Here is a 19,095-nt window from a genome sequence, read left to right as displayed (position 1 = left end):
CTAAAGATTTATCCAGACACCAGAGGTGCATGTTGAAAAGTTTAGCAGGTATGAACTGACAACCCAAACCTGGAAGTGAAAAATGTGTCATGGGATGCCTGGGTGGCTCAGTCAGTTAAGCATCCAACTCTTGATTTTGGCTCAGGTCGTGATCTCAGGGTCATGAGATCAAGCCCAGCATGGGGCTCTGCACTGGGCGTAGAGCCCACTTAAGATTCTCTCTCTCTCTCCCTCTCCCTTTACCCCTCCCCCTGTATAAAAAGGAAGGAAGGAAGGGAAGGAGGGATGGTGGGAGGAAATTCACATTTACTGATACTACTTAAATAAAATCTAACTTTGAGTCCTGATGCCGTTGAGCTTGTTGGGAAATTCTACCCCAGTTATTCCTGTGGCCCCTGAATGTTTCAATTATCTATTGCCATATAACAAGCCGCCCCAACACTTAGAGGCTTAAAACAACAGCTATCATTCTCTCACTCACAAACCCGCCATCTGGGCAGAGCTCAGGGGGACAGCTTGCTTCTGCTTCATTTGGGATCAGTGGAGGCAGCATGACCAGAGGTTGGAGGATTTGCTTACAAGATGGCTCAGGCCCACGGCTGTCAGCTGGGCGCTCGGGGGCTGTGGGTTGGGGGTCAGGCTAAGAGCAATGGCTCAGTATTTGCTAATTCTGTGTTCACGGACACTTTAAGGAACTACTGCGAATAACGAATACAGGGAATACAAAGGAATAACACAGTGGATAAAAAAGAAGCTGCAGGAGCTAATGACTGGCCGGTTGAAGCAGGTGGGAAGGCAAGACAGTGCAGGGGAGAAGCGTGTCAAGGGCTCCGCCTCACCTCCCTGCCCTTGCCCTACTCAGGGGTCAGAGTCACCGAGGTGGACTGGCACAGCCGGAAAAATGGTGCTGCCCACCACACCCAGGAGTACCCCGGCCCTGAGCTGGTGGTTCGCAGGGGCCAGGTGTTCACCTTGCGGCTGGAGCTGAGCAGAGCCCTGGAGGACCAGGAGACCATCATCTTCACCGTGGAGACAGGTACCTGTCTCGCCAGCCCCCCCCCGGGTCTACATCCAGAAAGAATTGTCCTGTGACCGGTGACCTGAGACCTCTTGGTCATCAACCCAGACTGGAGGGAAGCAGGTCCCAACCCCTGCAGGTGGGCGAGCTCTGACCCCTAGAGGCTCCTGATGACACTTGCTGAGGATGGCTGGCAGGTACTGCCAGCAGGTGATGGGACAGATGCCACAGCTCTGGAATTCTCTGCCTACTAAGGAATCCTAGGGCTCTGGAAAACTGTGGAAATTCTTCAGATACCTTTGGGGCCCAAGCTTTTCTTTCCTTTTTTTTTTTTTTTTTTTAAGATTTTATTTACTTATTCATGACAGACTCACAGAGAGAGAGAGAGGCAGAGACACAGGCAGAGGGAGAAACAGGCTCCATGCAGGGAGCCCGACGTGGAACTCGATCCCAGATCTCCAGGATCACGCCCTGGGGTGAAGGTGGCGCTAAACCGCTGGGCCACCAGGGCTGCCCGCTTCTCTCTCCTTGACAGACGAATGGCAGACTTTGGTTTCAGGGGTCCTGTTACTTTCTCCTAGATCCAGGACGTGGGTGGGACATGGGGACAGTGGAGGTGGCCCCCAACAGTGTCCTGGCAATTCAGGAAGTGAACATTGCAGTGGATTCCAGGCTTGTAGCTTTTCTTTTCTTCCCTAGAGCTGGGTTTCCTAGGGGCACCTGGATCTCCCGATTCCCTCTCCTCTCTGCCAGGACCCCAGGCATCTGAGGACTGCCACACCAAAGCTGTGTTCCAGATATCGGAGCCGGATGTGGGCCAGAACTGGACAGCGGTGGAGGAGGCTCAGACGGAGAACACCATGACCGTCAGCATCACCAGCCCTCCCAACGCTGTCATTGGCCGCTACCTGATGAGGACCAGGGTCTCCTCTCGCCGAAAGCAAAATGACCGGAAGCTGGGCGAATTTGTTCTCCTTTTCAACCCGTGGTGCCCAGGTAGGAGCTGGCAAGTCCAAGGCAGAGGATTTCCTGGAAGCTGTCCTAGAGGTGGGCCCGCCCTTAGCAGGGGATCTGGGAGGCAGGCTAAGCAACAGGCAGGTGAATGCCAAAACAGCTGGGCCTAGGCAGAGGTGAGCCCTGGGCAGAGGAACCCGGTAGCAGGTGCTACAAAGGATCCTATGCCAGGGGGCAGGGATCAGTGGTTTCCAGTATGCGGGGGCAGTCGGCAAGCATGGGGCCTTATGGGAGGAGAGCCCCAAGCTCTTGCCATCAGCAGCCTTGGTTTAGTCCCCATGCTGCTAAGTCGCCTCCCTCCATGAGTCCTGGTTTCCCCATCTGTGATGTGGGAGTAATAACAGCGCCTACCCCTTGGGATAATGGTGAGAAATCATAGTGCTAATGCTTGTGATGTACACAGGACATCGTAAGGAGTACTGGGGTCAGTACTCTTATTAATATTTAAGAAACATGAGGCTGCTGTCGGCATCAAGTGGGGTCATCTTGCTAAAGTCCCTCAGTCTGGGGCTGGGTGGGGGTGTCCTCGCCTGGGTAATGGACGCCCCCTGGTGGAATGGGGCTTGGCCAGAAGGTAGCCCGGAAGCCCGCCAGCCCCTCTTGCCCTCCCTGTCCCAAGTTTCCAGGCACTCCCCAATGTAGCCTCTACCCCAGGCCTGCAAGGCCAGAGAGCTCCAGCCCAAGCCGGGCCTGACAACTGCTTTTCAGAGGACGACGTGTTTCTGGACTCAGAGGAGGAGAGACAGGAGTACGTGCTGAACGACAGTGGGATCATCTTCCGAGGCGTGGAGAAACACATCCGAGCCCAGGGCTGGAACTACGGGCAGGTCTCCAGGGGCACAGGCTAGCGGGAGGAGGCAGGGTGGGGTGTGCAGAAAGTCAGCGCAGGAGCCCTTGAGCCTGCTCACCTCCTCCAGCCAGGGACAAGCGAGGCTGACCCCTAGAGCAAATCCGCTCATTCACTACTCTTAGCTGTGCCGAGGCCTGCGCTGGGTCCTTGGACGGGAGGTGCTTTGGATGCAGTGCAGTACAGAAGAATAAATAGCTTCAGAGCCCGGGGGGTGGGGGTGGGGTTGGTTCTCAGTCTTGGGCAAGCTCCTGAGTCCCAGGGAGGGCTCTTCAAAACACACAGGTGGCTGGGCCCCACCCAGAGGCACTGATTCAGGAGACCTGGGGTGCGGCCTGTGAATGTGCATTTTGGTTAAGGTGGTCCTGCTGCTGCTGGTCTGGGACCACACTTCAGAGCCACTGGCCAGATAAATAGTTACAGTAAAACGTGATGGCAGAGGGGACACGGGGGCATCAGAGTGGCAGAGAAGGGGGCATAGGGAAGTCAGAAGAGTGTTAAAACCCCACCTCAGGTATTGTGGAGGCTTCATGGTCTTGGGGCTGAGTGTGGAGCTGGGCACAACGTGACAAGGCAGAGGGCAGAGCCCACAGCCGCATGGTGGTGGGAGTCAGGGAGCAGAGGAGGACTGCAAGAGGACTAGGTGCTGCCTGGCCTTCAGGTGCCCTGAAAAAAAGGTTGGCTGGGCAAGTCCAGGACCCTGACTATCAGGCAGAGCAGCTGGAAGTTAGTCTGGGGTTCAGACGAGGTCCTGGAGAGTTTAGGGTCCACTTAAGGGGTAACCACTCCTCGGCACCCACCTCTTCTGACCCCATATGAAAGTGAACCCAGGGCTCCCCACACCTTCCAAAGAACCTTCAGAGACCTTCAGAGACCAGAAATCTTAATTTGTATGCAAAGATCCTCCAGTTTTGAAAAGTTGTCAATTCATGCAAATGTATTTGAAAAAAGTCATTTAAACAGGAGTGTGCCAGCAGGAGAGATGCGGCTCCAGGGTCACCAGCTTACCACGAACTTTACCATGGGTAGTGGGGGAGTCTTGGGGGTGGATACTGAACAGGGTGGGGACACGATTACGATGAAGTTTCTGGCTACCAGTGACTCTTTGAGGGAGGGTTTCTGAGACTTGGGATGCTCTGTGGTGTTCCTGGGTGGAAGTAGGCAAATTTCCCTGCAAAACACAAGGGACCTATTGGGCAAGCATCGTGCGCGGGAGGGCCTGGAATGCGGGTGAAGCTCTGGCCTCTAAGCACAGCCTCTCTGCGGACAGTTTGAGGAGGAGATCCTGGACATCTGCCTCTCCATCCTGGACCGAAGTCCTCTTCACCAAAATGACCCAGCCACCGACGTGTCCCACCGCCACGACCCCATCTATGTCACCAGGGCAATCAGCGCCATGGTAAGGAGCTCCACCGTTCCCTGCACACAGTCTTCCTCATGGGCCCCTGAGCCAACCCCAGGATCACACCCTATGATCTTCCCAAGTCACATTTTGTTTTAATTCTCTATCACTGTCCCAAACCACAACCAAAACTCAGTGGCGCAAAACAACCACTTACTATGCTTACAGTTTTATAGATCAGGGACTTGGGCCGAGCACCATGAGAACGGCTTGTCTGCTCCGCGATGCTTCGGCTGGGGGTGTCTGAACACCTGCAGGTGGCTGCAATGGTTTCATGAGACCATATATCTGGGGCCTTGGTTCTACTGGTCAGTGGTTCTTTGGTTCTCTTCCATGCTGTGTCTGCTGGAGCTGGAATGTCAAGGTGGCTTGCTTGGGATCGTTTTTGGCTCCTGCTCTGGGCTGGCTAGAACAGCTGAGGTTGGCTGGACATGGCTCTCTCTCCATGCAGCCTTCCCACGTGGCCAGCTTGGGCTTCCCCACAGCATGGTGATCTCAGCGTAATCAGACACAGCAGCTGGCTTCTCGCTGAAACAATTGTTCCAAAACAGAAGAACTGGAAGCTTTGAGTCGCACACAGAAATCCTGGGCCTGGAAACTGGCACAGCTTCCCTTCTCCCATAGTCATCAGTCAGAGCAGTCACGGGCCAGCCCAGACTCAGGGAGGGGATACAGAGGCCCAGCTCGCCACCAGAGGAGGCCTGTCTTTATTCTGTTTCACACAATAATGCTTCTTCCTCCTCAAAAGATAGCCAGAAGGCCTACTGTAAGCAGGTGCTAAGATAAGTGGGTGGATATCTGTGATTCCAGGAATGTATGAAGCTGTTTTCCTCAGAGTTGATACACTTCATTCCTCGAGACCTTAGAGAAATGTTGAAAAACAGAGACTCAAAAGCTGTGACCGGTTCCAGACAGTGGAGTGTCACAGCCCTGTGGGGCTCTAAGTCAAAAGTCCTAAACTTGGGGCTCACCAACCCTTTTGCTAACCTGCTGTGTGACTTGGATGGGTCCCTCAACCCCTTTGAATCTGTCTTCTCGTATGAAAAAAAAAAGAAAATAACAAAATCTACCTTGAAATGGGTTGATATGGTATGCACGAAGCCCTTGGAATAGGGGCCTGCACACAGTAAACAGTTAATAAATGTTAGCTGCCTCTATAATTATACCACCAACGGCCCCCCAGATAGATCATTTAAAAGAAGAAATGCTGTAAAATCATAGGTAGTTTCCAACAATAGGGTATCCCAATGGAAGGTAATTAAAAACAATAAATGGTACCCAAAGTAGGTATTTTAAGACAGCAGATGCCTCCAGTTTTCAGATAATTTAAAAGTAAGAGGTGGCCCTGAACGACTGGTGCAAAGTGTGAGATGCTTTTACAATGGCGTGGTCCCGAGGAGGGAAGCCTTGCCTGGTGGTGGACCCTTGGCCTCCTCTGCCCAGGTGAACAGCAACAATGACAGGGGCGTGGTTCAAGGCCAGTGGCAGGGCAAGTACGGCGGCGGCACCAGCCCCCTGCACTGGAGCGGCAGCGTGGCCATTCTGCACAAGTGGTTCAAGGGCAGGTTCAAGCCTGTCAAATACGGCCAGTGCTGGGTCTTCGCTGGAGTCATGTGCACAGGTACCCAGGGAAAGGTCCCCTGACCCCAAGCCAGCTCCATCATCTGCCTTCATTTGCATACATGTGCACCGACCCCACCCCAAGTTTTTCCCCTATTGGTGATGGGGAAATAGGAGTCTGGTTGCTGATGAGAGAAACCAAATAGTTAAGTTCATTTGTGTGACTTTGGATCTTTTATTTTGCCCCCTTCCGCCTCCTGGCGGGGTCCCTTCCACCTCCTGGGGGGCTCCTGCTCTTTAGTCCTTAGATGCCTGGGGATCGCCACCCGAGTCGTGTCCAACTTTAACTCGGCCCATGACACGGACAGGAACCTGAGCGTGGACAAATACGTGGACTCCTTCGGGCGGACCTTGGAGGACCTGACAGAGGACAGCATGTGGTGGGTGCTAGTCCCCCGGGTCCCCAGCCGTCTGCAAGAGGGATGGCCCCGGGACACATGACCCAGAGGCCCAGGTGGGGGGGCTGGAGATTTGGCTGCCCTGAAGCCCAGGGCGCCCTCCGTGGGACTGAGCCTTCCCCGAGATTCCCTATGCATGGTCACCCCTGTGTCCTGCCTCAGCTTCTTTGTCTGCTGTCTCGGGCCATGTGTGTGTCTCAGCCCTGGCAAGACTCTTCCCACAGGCTTTACACAATTCATTTTATTTTTTTATTTTATTTATTTATTTGAGAGAGAGAGAGACAGTGACAGAAATAGCAAGAAAGGGGAGGAAAGGGAGAAGCAGAGCCTCTGCTAAGCAGGGAGCCCAACGCAGGGCTGGACGCAGGGCTGGACACAGGGCTCCAAGCCAGGACCCTGGGATCATGACCCGAGCCAAGGGTAGACGCTCAACCACTGACCCACTCGGGCATCGCTAAACAATTCATTTTAATGTGATTTTTTAAATAGGAAAGACACGCATGTGCGTTAATATTCAAAAGGTACCAAATGGGTTATAGTGATGTCTCCCCCCGACCGGGTTCCCGCCTCTTGTCCTCACGGAGGCAGCGCGGCCACTAGCTTCTTACACCTCTTCACAGGGAGGCTCTGCAGACGCAAGGACATACATACTCACAGTCCCCTCACTCCTCCACTTTTTACCGACTCAGTATTAGCAGCATAATGTAATGCTGTTCATCTTGCACCAAAACAAAACCAAAATATCTTGTCTTTTGATGTTGGGACCCCTGTCACCACAGAGGTTATCAGTTTACCCCCAAGTGCTTATCCAAATATTCTCCCACACAAAGACCACTGCCTCCTGGAGAGGAGTCCTGAGGTCAGCTATAAAGATGCCATGTCAGGCCAACCAGGGTTTCTCTTTCCTGCTTCCTTATGGTGTGACCTTGTGCAAATAATGTTGCTTTGCTAGTCTCATGTTCTCATCTTTATCACAGGAAACTTCAAGTCTGAATTCTTTACCAAGGTTACCAGGACCTACGAAGCTCTGCATAGTTTGACCCCTACCTAACCCCATACTGGCTGAAGCCCAGAGATACTTACAATACTTTCAGTTCCCTAAAGACACAAAGCTCTTCTTGTCTCAGAGTCTTTGCACATGCTGTTCCTTCTGCCTGGAACACTATTCCCTTCACTCTTCCAATGGCTAATCCTTTCTTATTTTTTTTTAAAGATTTTATTTATTTATTCATGAGGCACACAGAGAAAGAGAGAGAGGCAGAGACACAGGCAGAGAAAGAACCAGGCTCCATGCAGGGAGCCCGATGTGGGACATGATCCCAGGACTCCAGGGTCATGCCCTGGGCCAAAGGCAGGTACTAAACCACTGAGCCACCCAGGGATCCCCTAATCCTTTCTTATTTAAGCCTCATCTTAGATGTCATTTTCCTAGAGCAGGTTTCCAGTAGTCACTTGCCATTCAGGTCTCTTTTTTCACAGCATTTATTGGTACTTGTATTTGTTTTCTCTATCTGCTTACCTACTTTTGCCTGTCTCCCTAACCTTCTCCTTTATTAGAATGTAAGCTGCAAGAGGGCAAAATGTTCTGTCTTCTTTGTGATTGTATTTGTACCTTGAACAACACATATGTGCACACACACATACATATACCTACATATATATAGAATATATATACACACATATATATACATACCTAGAGTTTGGGGCCAGGGCCTGGCTCACAATAGGAACTTGCCATCCCATGGGCCTCTGTACTCACTGAAGGCCATCCTGCCCCATCTTATCTCTGTGGCAGGAATTTCCACGTCTGGAATGAGAGTTGGTTCGCCCGCCGGGACCTGGGCCCCTCTTACAATGGTTGGCAGGTTCTGGACGCCACCCCCCAGGAGGAGAGTGAAGGTATGGGCTCAGCCTGAAGGACCCCGGACCCCCATTCCTCCTCACCCTTGCTGCTCACGCCCATCCCTCCTGCCCAGGCATGTTCCGGTGCGGCCCAGCCTCCGTCACTGCCATCCGAGAGGGCGACGTGCACCTGGCCCACGATGGCCCCTTTGTGTTCGCGGAGGTCAACGCAGATTACATCACCTGGCTCTGGCACGAGGATGAGAGCCGGGAGCGGGTGTACTCGGACACCAAGAAGATTGGGAGGTGCATCAGCACCAAGGCCGTGGGCAGTGACTCCCGCGTGGACATCACGGGCCTCTACAAGTATCCAGAAGGTAAGGGCAATAGGGCGGCCCCCATCAGCCCCCCAAGATGTCCTGTCTGCCGCAGAGGGCCCACCGCAGACCAGCCTGGGCCGGGCCCTGCCCTGTGTGTTATGATGGTGAGGGGAGCACCCATTACCCGGCTCTAGACCATCCCTGCCATGGAGACAGTGGGAAGGGAGTGTGATTAACAACATGGATATGGAGCCAGACTGCCTGGGTTCAAATCTCAAGGCTCTTCTAAGTCACTTTACTTCTCTGTGCCCCTGGTTCCTTATCTATAAAATGTGGCTGATGGTAGCACCGACTTCCTAGGGGGAAAATATAGCACCTGGAACTGCGGTGCCTGGCACATAGCAAGTCTACAAAAATGTGGGCAGTCCTCATCAGATGAGTCTTCAGCCCCAGCTGGCAGAGAAGCTGCAGACCTGTATTTTTGTGCGAAATTGCCCGATCTGAAGTCTTTGATGATTGATTTAAAATGTATTTAAATAGTCCCCGAACCAAACACGGTGCCTATGGCCGTGGTGTGCACCTGGCTCCTGGGCTGTCCATTGGAGCCCTTCCAGGCGTGGTGGATTGAAGTGGTGAAGGAGTGGTGGTTTTCCGTGGGGAGGAGGTGAGATGGCACAAGAGAAGCCGGGGGACGGGACGGGAGGAGCAGGAAAGGGACACCCACCTCACCACGTGCGATGCCCCCAGGGTCCCGGAAGGAGAGGCAGGTGTACCGTAAGGCCGTGAGGAAGCTGTTCGGCGTGGAAGCCCCCGGGAGGAGGACCCGGGTCCGCAGGGCAGGCAGCCGCGGGCTGTGGCGCGTGGACCTCATGGAGCCTGCCACCAAGCCCAGCGTCACCGGCAAGTTCAAGATGCTGGAGCCACCCATGCTGGGCCACGACCTGAGACTGGCTCTGTGCTTAGCTAACCTCACCTCCCGGGCCCAGAGGGTCCGGGTCAACCTGAGCGGTGCCACCATCCTATACACCCGCAGGCCGGTGGCCGAGATCCTGCACGAGTCCCACACGGTGCGACTGGGGCCCGAAGAAGGTAGGGGGGCCGCTGCCCAGGGGGGGCATGGAGAGGGGGACTGGCCAAGCGGGACTTCCCAGCAAGCTGTGCTCATTCCCAGGAAAGACAGGGATGTCTCTGAGCATTTGATCAGTGCTTTGCCTCCTGTTCCCCACCTGACAGGTGAGAAAGCGGAGTTCAGAGGTGCTAACTAATGAGACTAGTAGTAAAAGTCCATGGTCATCTGGTGGCAAACTTGAGTGCAGGTGAGGTGATCTCAAGCCATGTGAATATTGACTCCCCGGACAAATACCTGCTGGGAGCATTTCACAACCTATGGAATATGCCTTGTCACCTTTCTAAAATCCACCATATTCTGCAGCCCACCTGGCTGCAGGTGTCCTGTACGAGAGGCACGGACCAGTAAGAAACAGCTACTAAGTGCTCACATGTGCCAGGCTCTGTCCTGAAAATTCTAAACGCATCTACTGCCATCCCCACAGCGTTCTCTGTCCTTGCACCCTTCCCTCCTGTTTCTCTCTCTCTCTCTCTCTTTCTCTCTCTCTCTCTGTCTCTCTCCCCCACCCCTCGCTCCCTCTCTGCCCTCACATAACATTCTGAAGTCTAAGGATTCAATTAAACAAAGAAACTGTTCCTCTGGGCCCAGTTTCTGGTGAAGCTCCTGTGTTTTGATGGAGGGAAAACATGTGAAGGAGATGTCACACACCTTTTCACTTTTTTTTGCTCCCTTATTCTTCACAAAATCCAAATTGCAAAATAACGCTGTGTAGGGAAATGTTAATTAACGTGCACTTTCTCCTGGCTTTTTTTTTTTCATATTAAAAGTAATATACATTCCTTAAAGATTTCGAGGGCACAGAGCAAGATCACCTGTGATCCTACCACCCACCTCCAGATTATTAACATATTTTCCTTCCAGTTTTAATGCCTGTTGCTTTTTGCCAAACAGATCTGATTACACTGTGAGAACTCAGTGTTTATTAGTGTCTCTCTCAGTTCACATCACATTGTTATTCAAATGTTTTTATAAGCTCTTCAACCACATCATTTTAATAGATGTGTAATCTTTAAATAAATATACAGATAGTTCTTTTTACATGTTGTGGGATTAAATTTGCTAATGTTTTATTGAGTAGCCTTAGAATTTGCATTTCTAACAAGTTCCCAGGTCATGCTGATGCCCCTGGTCCCAGGACCATGCTTTGAAAACCACCAATTTCCCACCACACAAGGAGTAAATGATAGAACATATATAAAGTGTTTGGTGTAATTCTGACCACCTAAGGGACATGTAAGTTATTGTAGGGATTGATAGCATTATTGATATTATGAGTTGGTGATAATGATACTTGCTCATGAAATTGTTGTAAGGATTGAATGAGTTCGTCAATGAATGTGTTTCCAAGTGCCCAGCAGTAAAAGTTAGTAAAAGTTAGCTTTCGTAATTATTCATTGTTGCTCTTGTTGTATTAAGGATTCACCTAGTCATGACCTACTGGACTAAGGAAACCCATACAGCAATGTAGAGTTTTGACATATGGATCAGCATTTGGGCATTCAAGAAGCATCTACTAGGGATCCCTGGGTGGCGCAGTGGTTTAGCGCCTGCCTTTGGCCCAGGGTGTGATCCTGGAGACCCGGGATCGAATCCCATGTCGGGCTCCCGGTGCATGGAGCCTGCTTCTCCCTCTGCCTATGTCTCTGCCTCTCTCTCTCTCTCTGTGTGACTATCATAAATAAATTTTAAAAAAAATTAAAAAAAAAAAAGAAGCATCTACTATATGCAAAGCTCTAGGGGAACATAAAGTGAACCAGGTTCAAATCCTTTAAGGACTTTTTCCACAGGTTGAAAACCAATGCCCTCAGGGGCAGGAAGGAAACAGAAAACAGCAGAGGGTGGTCAGGCGGGAGCAAATCAGATACGTTGTACCCATTTGTACCTAAAGGAAAAATACAATGATCCAAAAACACCCAAATATAACGGTAGTCCACTGTGCTCTGTGGTGACCCATGTTCCAGGGAAAGAAACCCACAGGCAGGGTGTCTGCGGCTGGTGAGAGCCCCAGATGTCGAGGACCACAGGAGCTCAGCAGGCAAAGGACACGAGATCACTGAGTGGGGTACCCATGAAGGCTTCCCATTTTGGGGGCTGACTCAGATGGGCCTTAATGGGGAGGGAGGATTTGGAGAAGCTGCGAAGAAGTTGGCCTTTTTACTGGATTGGAAGCTTGAGGCCGACCTTTGACTCTCCTCCCTTCTCTGCACCCGGCACACCGTGCACACTGTAGGTCCTCAATGAACAGTGAATGGATTCCTGTTAATGGTCTGAGATATTTGCATCTGGAATGATTAGGGAAAGGTTAAGCACAATTCCAGGAGTTTTTGGAGAAACTGTCAGGTGTCATGGTAGCCGACTGGCCTGAATTTGAATCCCATCTCATCTTGGCTCCTTGATTTACTTGCTGTGTGACGTTGGACCGGAAACTAACCTCTCTGAGGCTTAGGTATCTTCATCCGTAAACTGACAATAATATAATAATGTTCATCTCACGTTGGTGGCAAGGACCAAAGGAGGTGTAACTAGGAATGGAGCCTTCCCTTCTTCCCCCTGATTCAGCTGAAAAAGAGTATCAGACCCTAACTCCCACCTCTGCTTTCCCTTCCAGAGAAAAAGATCCCAATCACAATATCTTACTCGCAATATAAGGAAGACCTGACAGAGGACAAGAAGATCCTGTTGGCTGCCATGTGCTTTGTCACCAAAGGAGAGAAGCTCCTGGTGGAGAAGGACATTACTCTGGAGGACTTCATCACCATCAAGGTGAGTCCTGTCTGCATCCTTTTCCTGGCAGGCCCCCTACACGGCTTGGGGAGAGCATCAAAGGCTGGGGGTTTTGTGCTTTTAGCTCCAGCTTCGGCTCTCAAGGGCAGAGAGAAGCGGCGTGGATGCAGGGGGCTAGATATAATGATGGAGCTCAGTAGGAGGGCAGATGGATGCAAGGGGTAGCCATGATTCCTGCCCACACCAGGCTCCAGCCAGTGTTCCTGCTGGGACCCATGGGTTTCTTGGGGGAGCGTAGAGGGGGACAATGACTTATGGGGATTACCCCTCCAGGTGCTGGGCCCCGCCGTGGTGGGGGTGGCGGTTGTTGTGAAAGTGACGCTGGTCAACCCCCTCCTGGAGAGAGTGGAGGACTGTGTGCTGATGGTGGAGGGCAGTGGCCTTCTCCAGGGACAGCTCAGCATCGAGTAAGTGTCAGCCTGGGAGTGGGAGCCTTCCTTATAGGATGGGCCATGGAAAAGCGACCAACGGAGGGCGGTGCAGGAGACTCTGGGCCTCCAGGAACCAGCTCATGACCTAGACACACCAGCCTCCATCTATTTATTTCTTCCTTCATTGATTTAGTCATTAGTTCAGGTGTATAACTCACCCAGTCACCCCCTCACTCATTCACGTGACCCTTAATCACATGATCAGAATGACCTGTTCTCTGAGCCTCTTGGTGACCTTTGGGAACACCGGGATGAACAGACAGGGCTCTGCCGGAAGAAGTGTTCTCAAAGACGGGACCATCAAATGAGGACAGTGCGATGTGTGCGGAGGGATGGATCCCTGGGGCCCAGGGAATCAGGGACAGCCCTTGAATGGGGATGGGGTGGAACCAGGGAAGGGCCACAGTGGAGCTGGGCCTTACATGATGAATCGAGAAGCTTTTCAGGTATGGAGCAGGATGGAAGGCTTCCCAGTTAGAGGTCTCCATGGCTAGGGTAGTCAGGGAGGGTATCCTAGAAGAAGAGAGACGTGATCTTGTCCTTGGGTGTGATTGGAATGGGAAGGACATCCGATGTGGGAGGAACGGTGCAGGTGGAAGCCCAGAGAGAGGAAGTGTAAGGTATGGTCAGGGCACAGGCCCGGCTGGCTGGAAAGAATGAGGAGTGGTGGCAGGGAAACAGAAGCTAGAAGCATATTGACAGGGCTTGAATGTCGGTCTCAAGGTGTGACCTTGATCCCAAGGGCTCTGGAGAGGGCAGGCCAGATGCAGAAGGAGAGGGAGCTGACGGTCTGCCTTTGTACCATCCCCTTCCCCAGCGTGCCCAGCCTGGAGCCCCAGGAGAAGGCTTCCGTCCAGTTCAGCATCACCCCGTCCAAGAGCGGCCCGAGGCAGCTGCAGGTGGATCTCATCAGCCCCCACTTCCCAGACATCAAAGGCTTTGTGGTCATCCACGTGGCCACCGCCAAGTGACTGGCCACCACAAGGGGCTGACAGTGGAGGAGATGGCCTCCTTTCCCTTCCTGTCCACCTCTTTGTCTCTCTTGAGTGGGAGCCAGGAGGCCCAGGTTCCAGTTCTGCTTCTCTTCCTGCCTCACTTTGTGAATTTGGGCAAGTCCCTTCTTCTCCTGGGCTTCAGTTTCGCCATCTGTGAAATGAAGTGTTAGGCTCGGCAAGCCTTAAACTTTTGGACGACGATGGATGATATAGGGACACTCTTCCATGTTCATCGATCACCCTCACCACTGGGAGGCTGACAGACCAAACATCACAATCACCGAGGCCCATCCGGCTCAGCCAGCTCGTGCCCTGCTTGTTCACCATCACCCTGGCCGACACTTGGGCTCTCCTTGCTTCTCTCTCAGCTCCTCGGTGCTCTGACTGCATCCAGACCCAAGAGTGTCCTCCCAACTCTGAAAAGGATCCCAGAAGTGTTAGGGCTGGCACCAAATCATTCCTCAATGCTCCCATTTTACACAGAGGGAAGAGACTTGCCCATAGCCACAGGGCGAGCTGGAGACAGCATTGGGGTCTGTGCATGCCATTTACACCATCTAAGTTTTACCCCAAAGTTGTGTTCTGAAAATCATCAGATTTGAACCAATGGGAGATCTTCCCTCACTGAAGACCCAGGCCCAGCATCCAAGAGTCCCCTGCTGCCTGGAAGAAGCTGAAAATAGAAGAGCCTGATTGAATGGGAAAATGAAGCCCCAGATCTGATCTCATGGTGGTCATTAGGGGTCTCTTTCCACCAGCCCAGGGTTTATTCATTTTTTGAGAATGAGAGCAACAGTAACTTTGTAGAACCCACCCCCCAGCAGCTTATACTACACACAATCATGTTCTCAGCATCAGAACAGGACAGAGGCCTCTGGAACAAGGACTGGAGTGGAGAGCACCAGGACTTGAGGATAACTGCACATGTCGGTCATGAGACTCAGCTCAGAATGTTCTAGACAGCCAAAAGAATTATAATGACCAGAGAATTTTAAGTAATCTACACCACAACAAAATGGTTCATCCGCGGTAGGACACTTGCTGAATGCAAAGTTAAGTGGGAATAATTGACATAGAAAGTCTTTGCTAAAAGGAGGTCAGACAAATACACGGACATGTGTGGTGGGTGATCCTTGTAACCGAGGCCCCCGTGAAGGCTTTTGTCTCATGATTCTACACAGCATGACGGCTTGGAGAACCAGAGATGTAAAGGACCTGCTTTCCAAACCTGGGTTTGGGATGCTGATCCCGTCCATATAAGAGGGGCAGCTGGAAGTCCAGAGCAGCAGCCACTTCCTCAGGGTTGAGCATCAGGAAGGAGTACTGAAAGCTGACTACAACAGAGGGGATCTCCCACTTTTTTTTTTAAAGAGTTTATTCATGAGAGACAAAGACGGAAGCAGAGGGAGAAGCAGACTCCCCGCAGAGCAGGGAGTCCAATGTGGGACTTGATCCCAGGACCCTGGGCTCATGACCTGAGCTGAAGGTTAAGCAGATGCTTAGCCGACTAAGCCAGCCAAGCACCTGGGATCTTAGTAAAAGGGATGCTCCTTCCAGCAGGGAGACTATCTTGGCCCCTTGCAGTGGCCCCAGACATCTCATCCTTCAAGCAAATGCCAATTGCCCACCTTCCTCAGACTTGGCTGTACCAGGTTGTGCCTCCCAGGAGGCTGACTCTGAGACAGAGCTTAGCATGCAGGACACTTAGCGAGGAATGACCTGGGGGTCAACACAGTGGAAGGGAAGCAGGATAGGCAGAGGGAGAAATGGAGCCATGATGCAGGTCCAGTGACAGCCTGGGCCCACCCCAAGGGCAGCTCTGGAGCTAGCATGGCCCATGAGATTTGTTCCAGGTTGGGCCAGGGTGTCCGGGCCTTTCTATGCCTGCATCTATCACAGATTTGCCCCAGAAGACAAGTGACTTTGAGCAAGATAGCTCTCTACAGCAGAGGTCATCCCTGAAGTTGTCTGTGGTCAGCACTCCCAGCAGTTGGGGGAACAAACCCTCCACTGAAGGAAAAGCTAGACAATGTGTCTCCACCTGCGTTCTGTTCAACCCAAGGACAGAGCAGTGACATTACAAATTCCCTGTGCTCGTGGTGATTACCGTCCAGCTGATGGAGACAGGCACTCAATCACAACATTTTAAAAGGTACAAAAAGTAAAATGAGAAATAAGAGTAAGCAAGTAAACAAATCTGTGGATAAGCTGATTGCAGTTAGTGATGTGTGCCAAAGAGAAAATAAAACCCAATGTCACCTCTCCCAGAGTTGCAGGGGATAGGATAGCACCACTTCCCATGGTGGCATCAGAGAAAGAGTCTCTGGGGAAGTGACATCTGAGCTCAAATTTTAATAGTAACCAAAAAAAAAAAAAAAGATGAAAAATTAAATGAGTGTGCTTACTACATGCCAGAAACTGTTTCAGGTGCTTTATATATATTAATTATTTAATCTCATAACAACTCCAAGAAGTACATACTATTATCGTCGTCTTCAACTTACCTTGTGGCACAGCCATGGCTGGGCACCTTGACTCAGACAAGGCCTATGCTCTCTCCTGAGATTTGGATGCAGGGAATGTTCAGAAGGCATCACAGATGGTGTAGATGGTGGAGTCCCAGGCAGTGCCCTAGCCAGGTCATTTCTGCTGTGACATGGTCGTCGCATGTTCCAGTTACCTATCACTGTGTAACAAACCAACCCATAACTTAAAATTTAAAATAATCACAATACTTATTTTGTGAATGAATCTGCAATTTGGTCAGGGCTTGGTAGGCATAGCTCATCTCTGCTTGACTTAATGGAGCTGGGACAGTGGAAAGGCTGGGTCAGGATTGTCTGAAGGCTTATCCACTCACATACATCTCTGGTGGTGGATGCTGGCTGTTGGCCGAGCACCAAGCTGGGCTGTCAGCTGGAACACCTACCCACAGTCTCTCCACATGGTCTGGGCTTCCTCACAACATGGTGGCTGTGGTACAAGGGCAAGCATCGAGAGAGAGAGAGAGAGAGAGAGAGAGAGAGAGTCTCAGATAGACACCATATTGCCTTTATGTTTTAGGATTGGAAGTCATCCAGTGCCACTTCTACCACATTCTAGTCATCAAAATGGTTACAAAGTTCCTCCAAGTTTCTTTCTCTTTTTTTTTTTAAGATTGTATTTATTCATGAGAGACACAGAGAGAGAGAGGCAAAGGGAGAAGCAGTCTCCATGCAAAGGAGCCTGATATGGGACTCCATCTCGGGACTTCGGGATCACGCCCTGAGCCGAAGGCAGACACCCAACCACTGAGCCACCCAGGCATCCGGTTCCTCTAAGTTTCAAAAGGAAACAGACCCAATTCATCATAAAAAGTGGAAAGATTCTGGAAGAGCTTGTAGGACTAGAAATATTGCCATAGATACATGTGGAAATATACAATCTGCCATGCTGTTTCCTGCTGCCTGCTTCTTGACCCTCTGAAGACTCGTGGAATCCCATATTTCCCTATGTCTGGTCTATCTCTTACTATCCTCTCCAATTTGCATTTAATTTCTACACCATCCCCTCTGCTTAAGCCAACAAGAATCAGTTTCTTCTGCTTGCAACCAAGGAGTCTGACTCGTGGAAATGAGCTTGGTTTGTCCCAGGAACAAAGTGAAGGCCAGTGTGTCCAAAGTGTCCTGTGGCTCACTACCTTCTCCTTGATATTGGTCAGCAGTCCTAACCTTCAGTCTCTAGATGGTAACCAACAAGGGGGATTCAGAGGCCAGCACCTTGGCCCTGACTCCTCCAATAGCTTTCTGTTCATGTTATCTTTGCCAATGCTGCAGCCCTAAAGGGGTGTCTCCTCAAAAGATCCCTGGCCTCCTCTTCATTGGTGAGGTTCAGTGGTTTCTAGGACTATTTCTTAAATTATGCAGGCAAGGCAGAAAGGTGGCTGTGGTAATTAGTGGTGGTGCTTGAATCAGCCAAGGTTCTCCAGAGAAACAGAACCAATAGGAGTATATATTGGACTTGTCAGCCTCCATAATCACATGAGCCAATTCTTTAATCAACTATATCTCTATGGACTATCAATGAACAATCCAAACCAATTTATATTTACATTTATAATCAGTCAAAAAAATACAAAATACTCAGATGTCAATCTAACAAAACATACAGATTTACATACTGAAAACCAAAAAAAAAAATGCTGATGAGAGAAATCAAAGAAGATCTAAATAAATGGAGAGACATCTCTTGGTCATGGATTGGAAGACTCCCTAAAGATAAGAAGTCAATTATCTCCCCCAAATTGTTATATAGGCTTAATGCAATTCTTACCAAAATCTCAGCAAGAAAATTTGATAAATTGGACTTCATCACAATTCAAAACTTTTGCATCCGTGAAAGAACCTGTTAAAACAATGAAAGACAAGCTCCATACTGGGGAAAAAAATGTTTGCAAACCATGTATCTGACAAAGAACTAGAATCCAGAATATATAAAGAACTCTCAAAATCCAACAGTAAAAAAACAATCTAAAAAATGGGCAAAAGACATAAGCTTTTTTCACCAAAGAGGATATACAGATGGTAAAAATAAATAAATAAATAAAATAAAATATAACATGAGGGCAGCCCCGGTGGCGCAGCGGTTTAGCACCGCCTGCAGCCGAGGGCATGATCCTGGAGACCCTGGATCGAGTCCCACGTCAGGCTCTCTGCATGGTGCCTCCTTCTCCCTCTGCCTGTGTCTCTGCCTCTCTCTCTGTGTGTGTCTCTATGAATAAATAAAGAAAATCTTTTAAAAAAAATGACATGAAAGGCCATTCAGTATTATTAGCCATTAGGGAAATGCAAATTAAAACCACGATGAGATATCACTATATAGCAACAAAACCAGCTAACATTAAAAACCAGTGATGATGCCAAATGCTGGCACATACTCTCTTAACTTGCCGGAATAAATGTAAAATGTTACAGTCACTGTGGAAAATAGTTGGGCAGTTTCTTGAAAAAAGAAACAAGCCACTAAGATACAAGCAACGAGTTGCACTCCTGGGCGTTTACTCCAGGAAATGAAATTTATGTGCACACAAGCACCTGTGCATGGATGTTTAGCAGCTTTCTTTGTAGCAGCCTCAAACTGGAAACAGCTAATTCAACTGTGGTCCATCCATAGCATGGAATTCTACTCAGCAATAATAAGGAATGGGCTATGGATACCTGCAACTCCTGGAGGAGTCCCCATAGAATTATGCCAAGTAATAAAAGCCAGTTCCAACAGGTGACATACTATATGATTTCCTTTCTGTGACATTCTTGA

General features: G+C 50.3%; 1 protein-coding gene across 1 annotated transcript; it reads left to right on the top strand.

Moving 5' to 3' along the window:
• Positions 1–551: 551 nt before the first annotated feature.
• On the top strand, positions 552–18,332 carry TGM6 (transglutaminase 6). The gene is made up of 13 exons (XM_077874105.1): positions 552–561; positions 863–1,036; positions 1,772–2,014; positions 2,741–2,859; positions 4,150–4,278; positions 5,725–5,902; positions 6,143–6,281; positions 8,095–8,198; positions 8,276–8,518; positions 9,209–9,550; positions 12,199–12,353; positions 12,648–12,781; positions 13,623–18,332. Exons 1-13 carry the CDS (start codon positions 552–554, stop codon positions 13,774–13,776), a joined length of 2,124 nt encoding a protein of 707 aa, XP_077730231.1. The 3' UTR covers positions 13,777–18,332.
• The last annotated feature ends 763 nt before the right edge of the window (positions 18,333–19,095 follow it).

The sequence above is a fragment of the Canis aureus genome, chromosome 26 (assembly GCF_053574225.1).
Source record: "Canis aureus isolate CA01 chromosome 26, VMU_Caureus_v.1.0, whole genome shotgun sequence".
Taxonomy (NCBI): Eukaryota; Metazoa; Chordata; class Mammalia; order Carnivora; family Canidae; genus Canis; species Canis aureus.
Note: the sequence above shows the minus strand (reverse complement) of the source record. Positions and strands in the feature narration are given on the sequence as shown.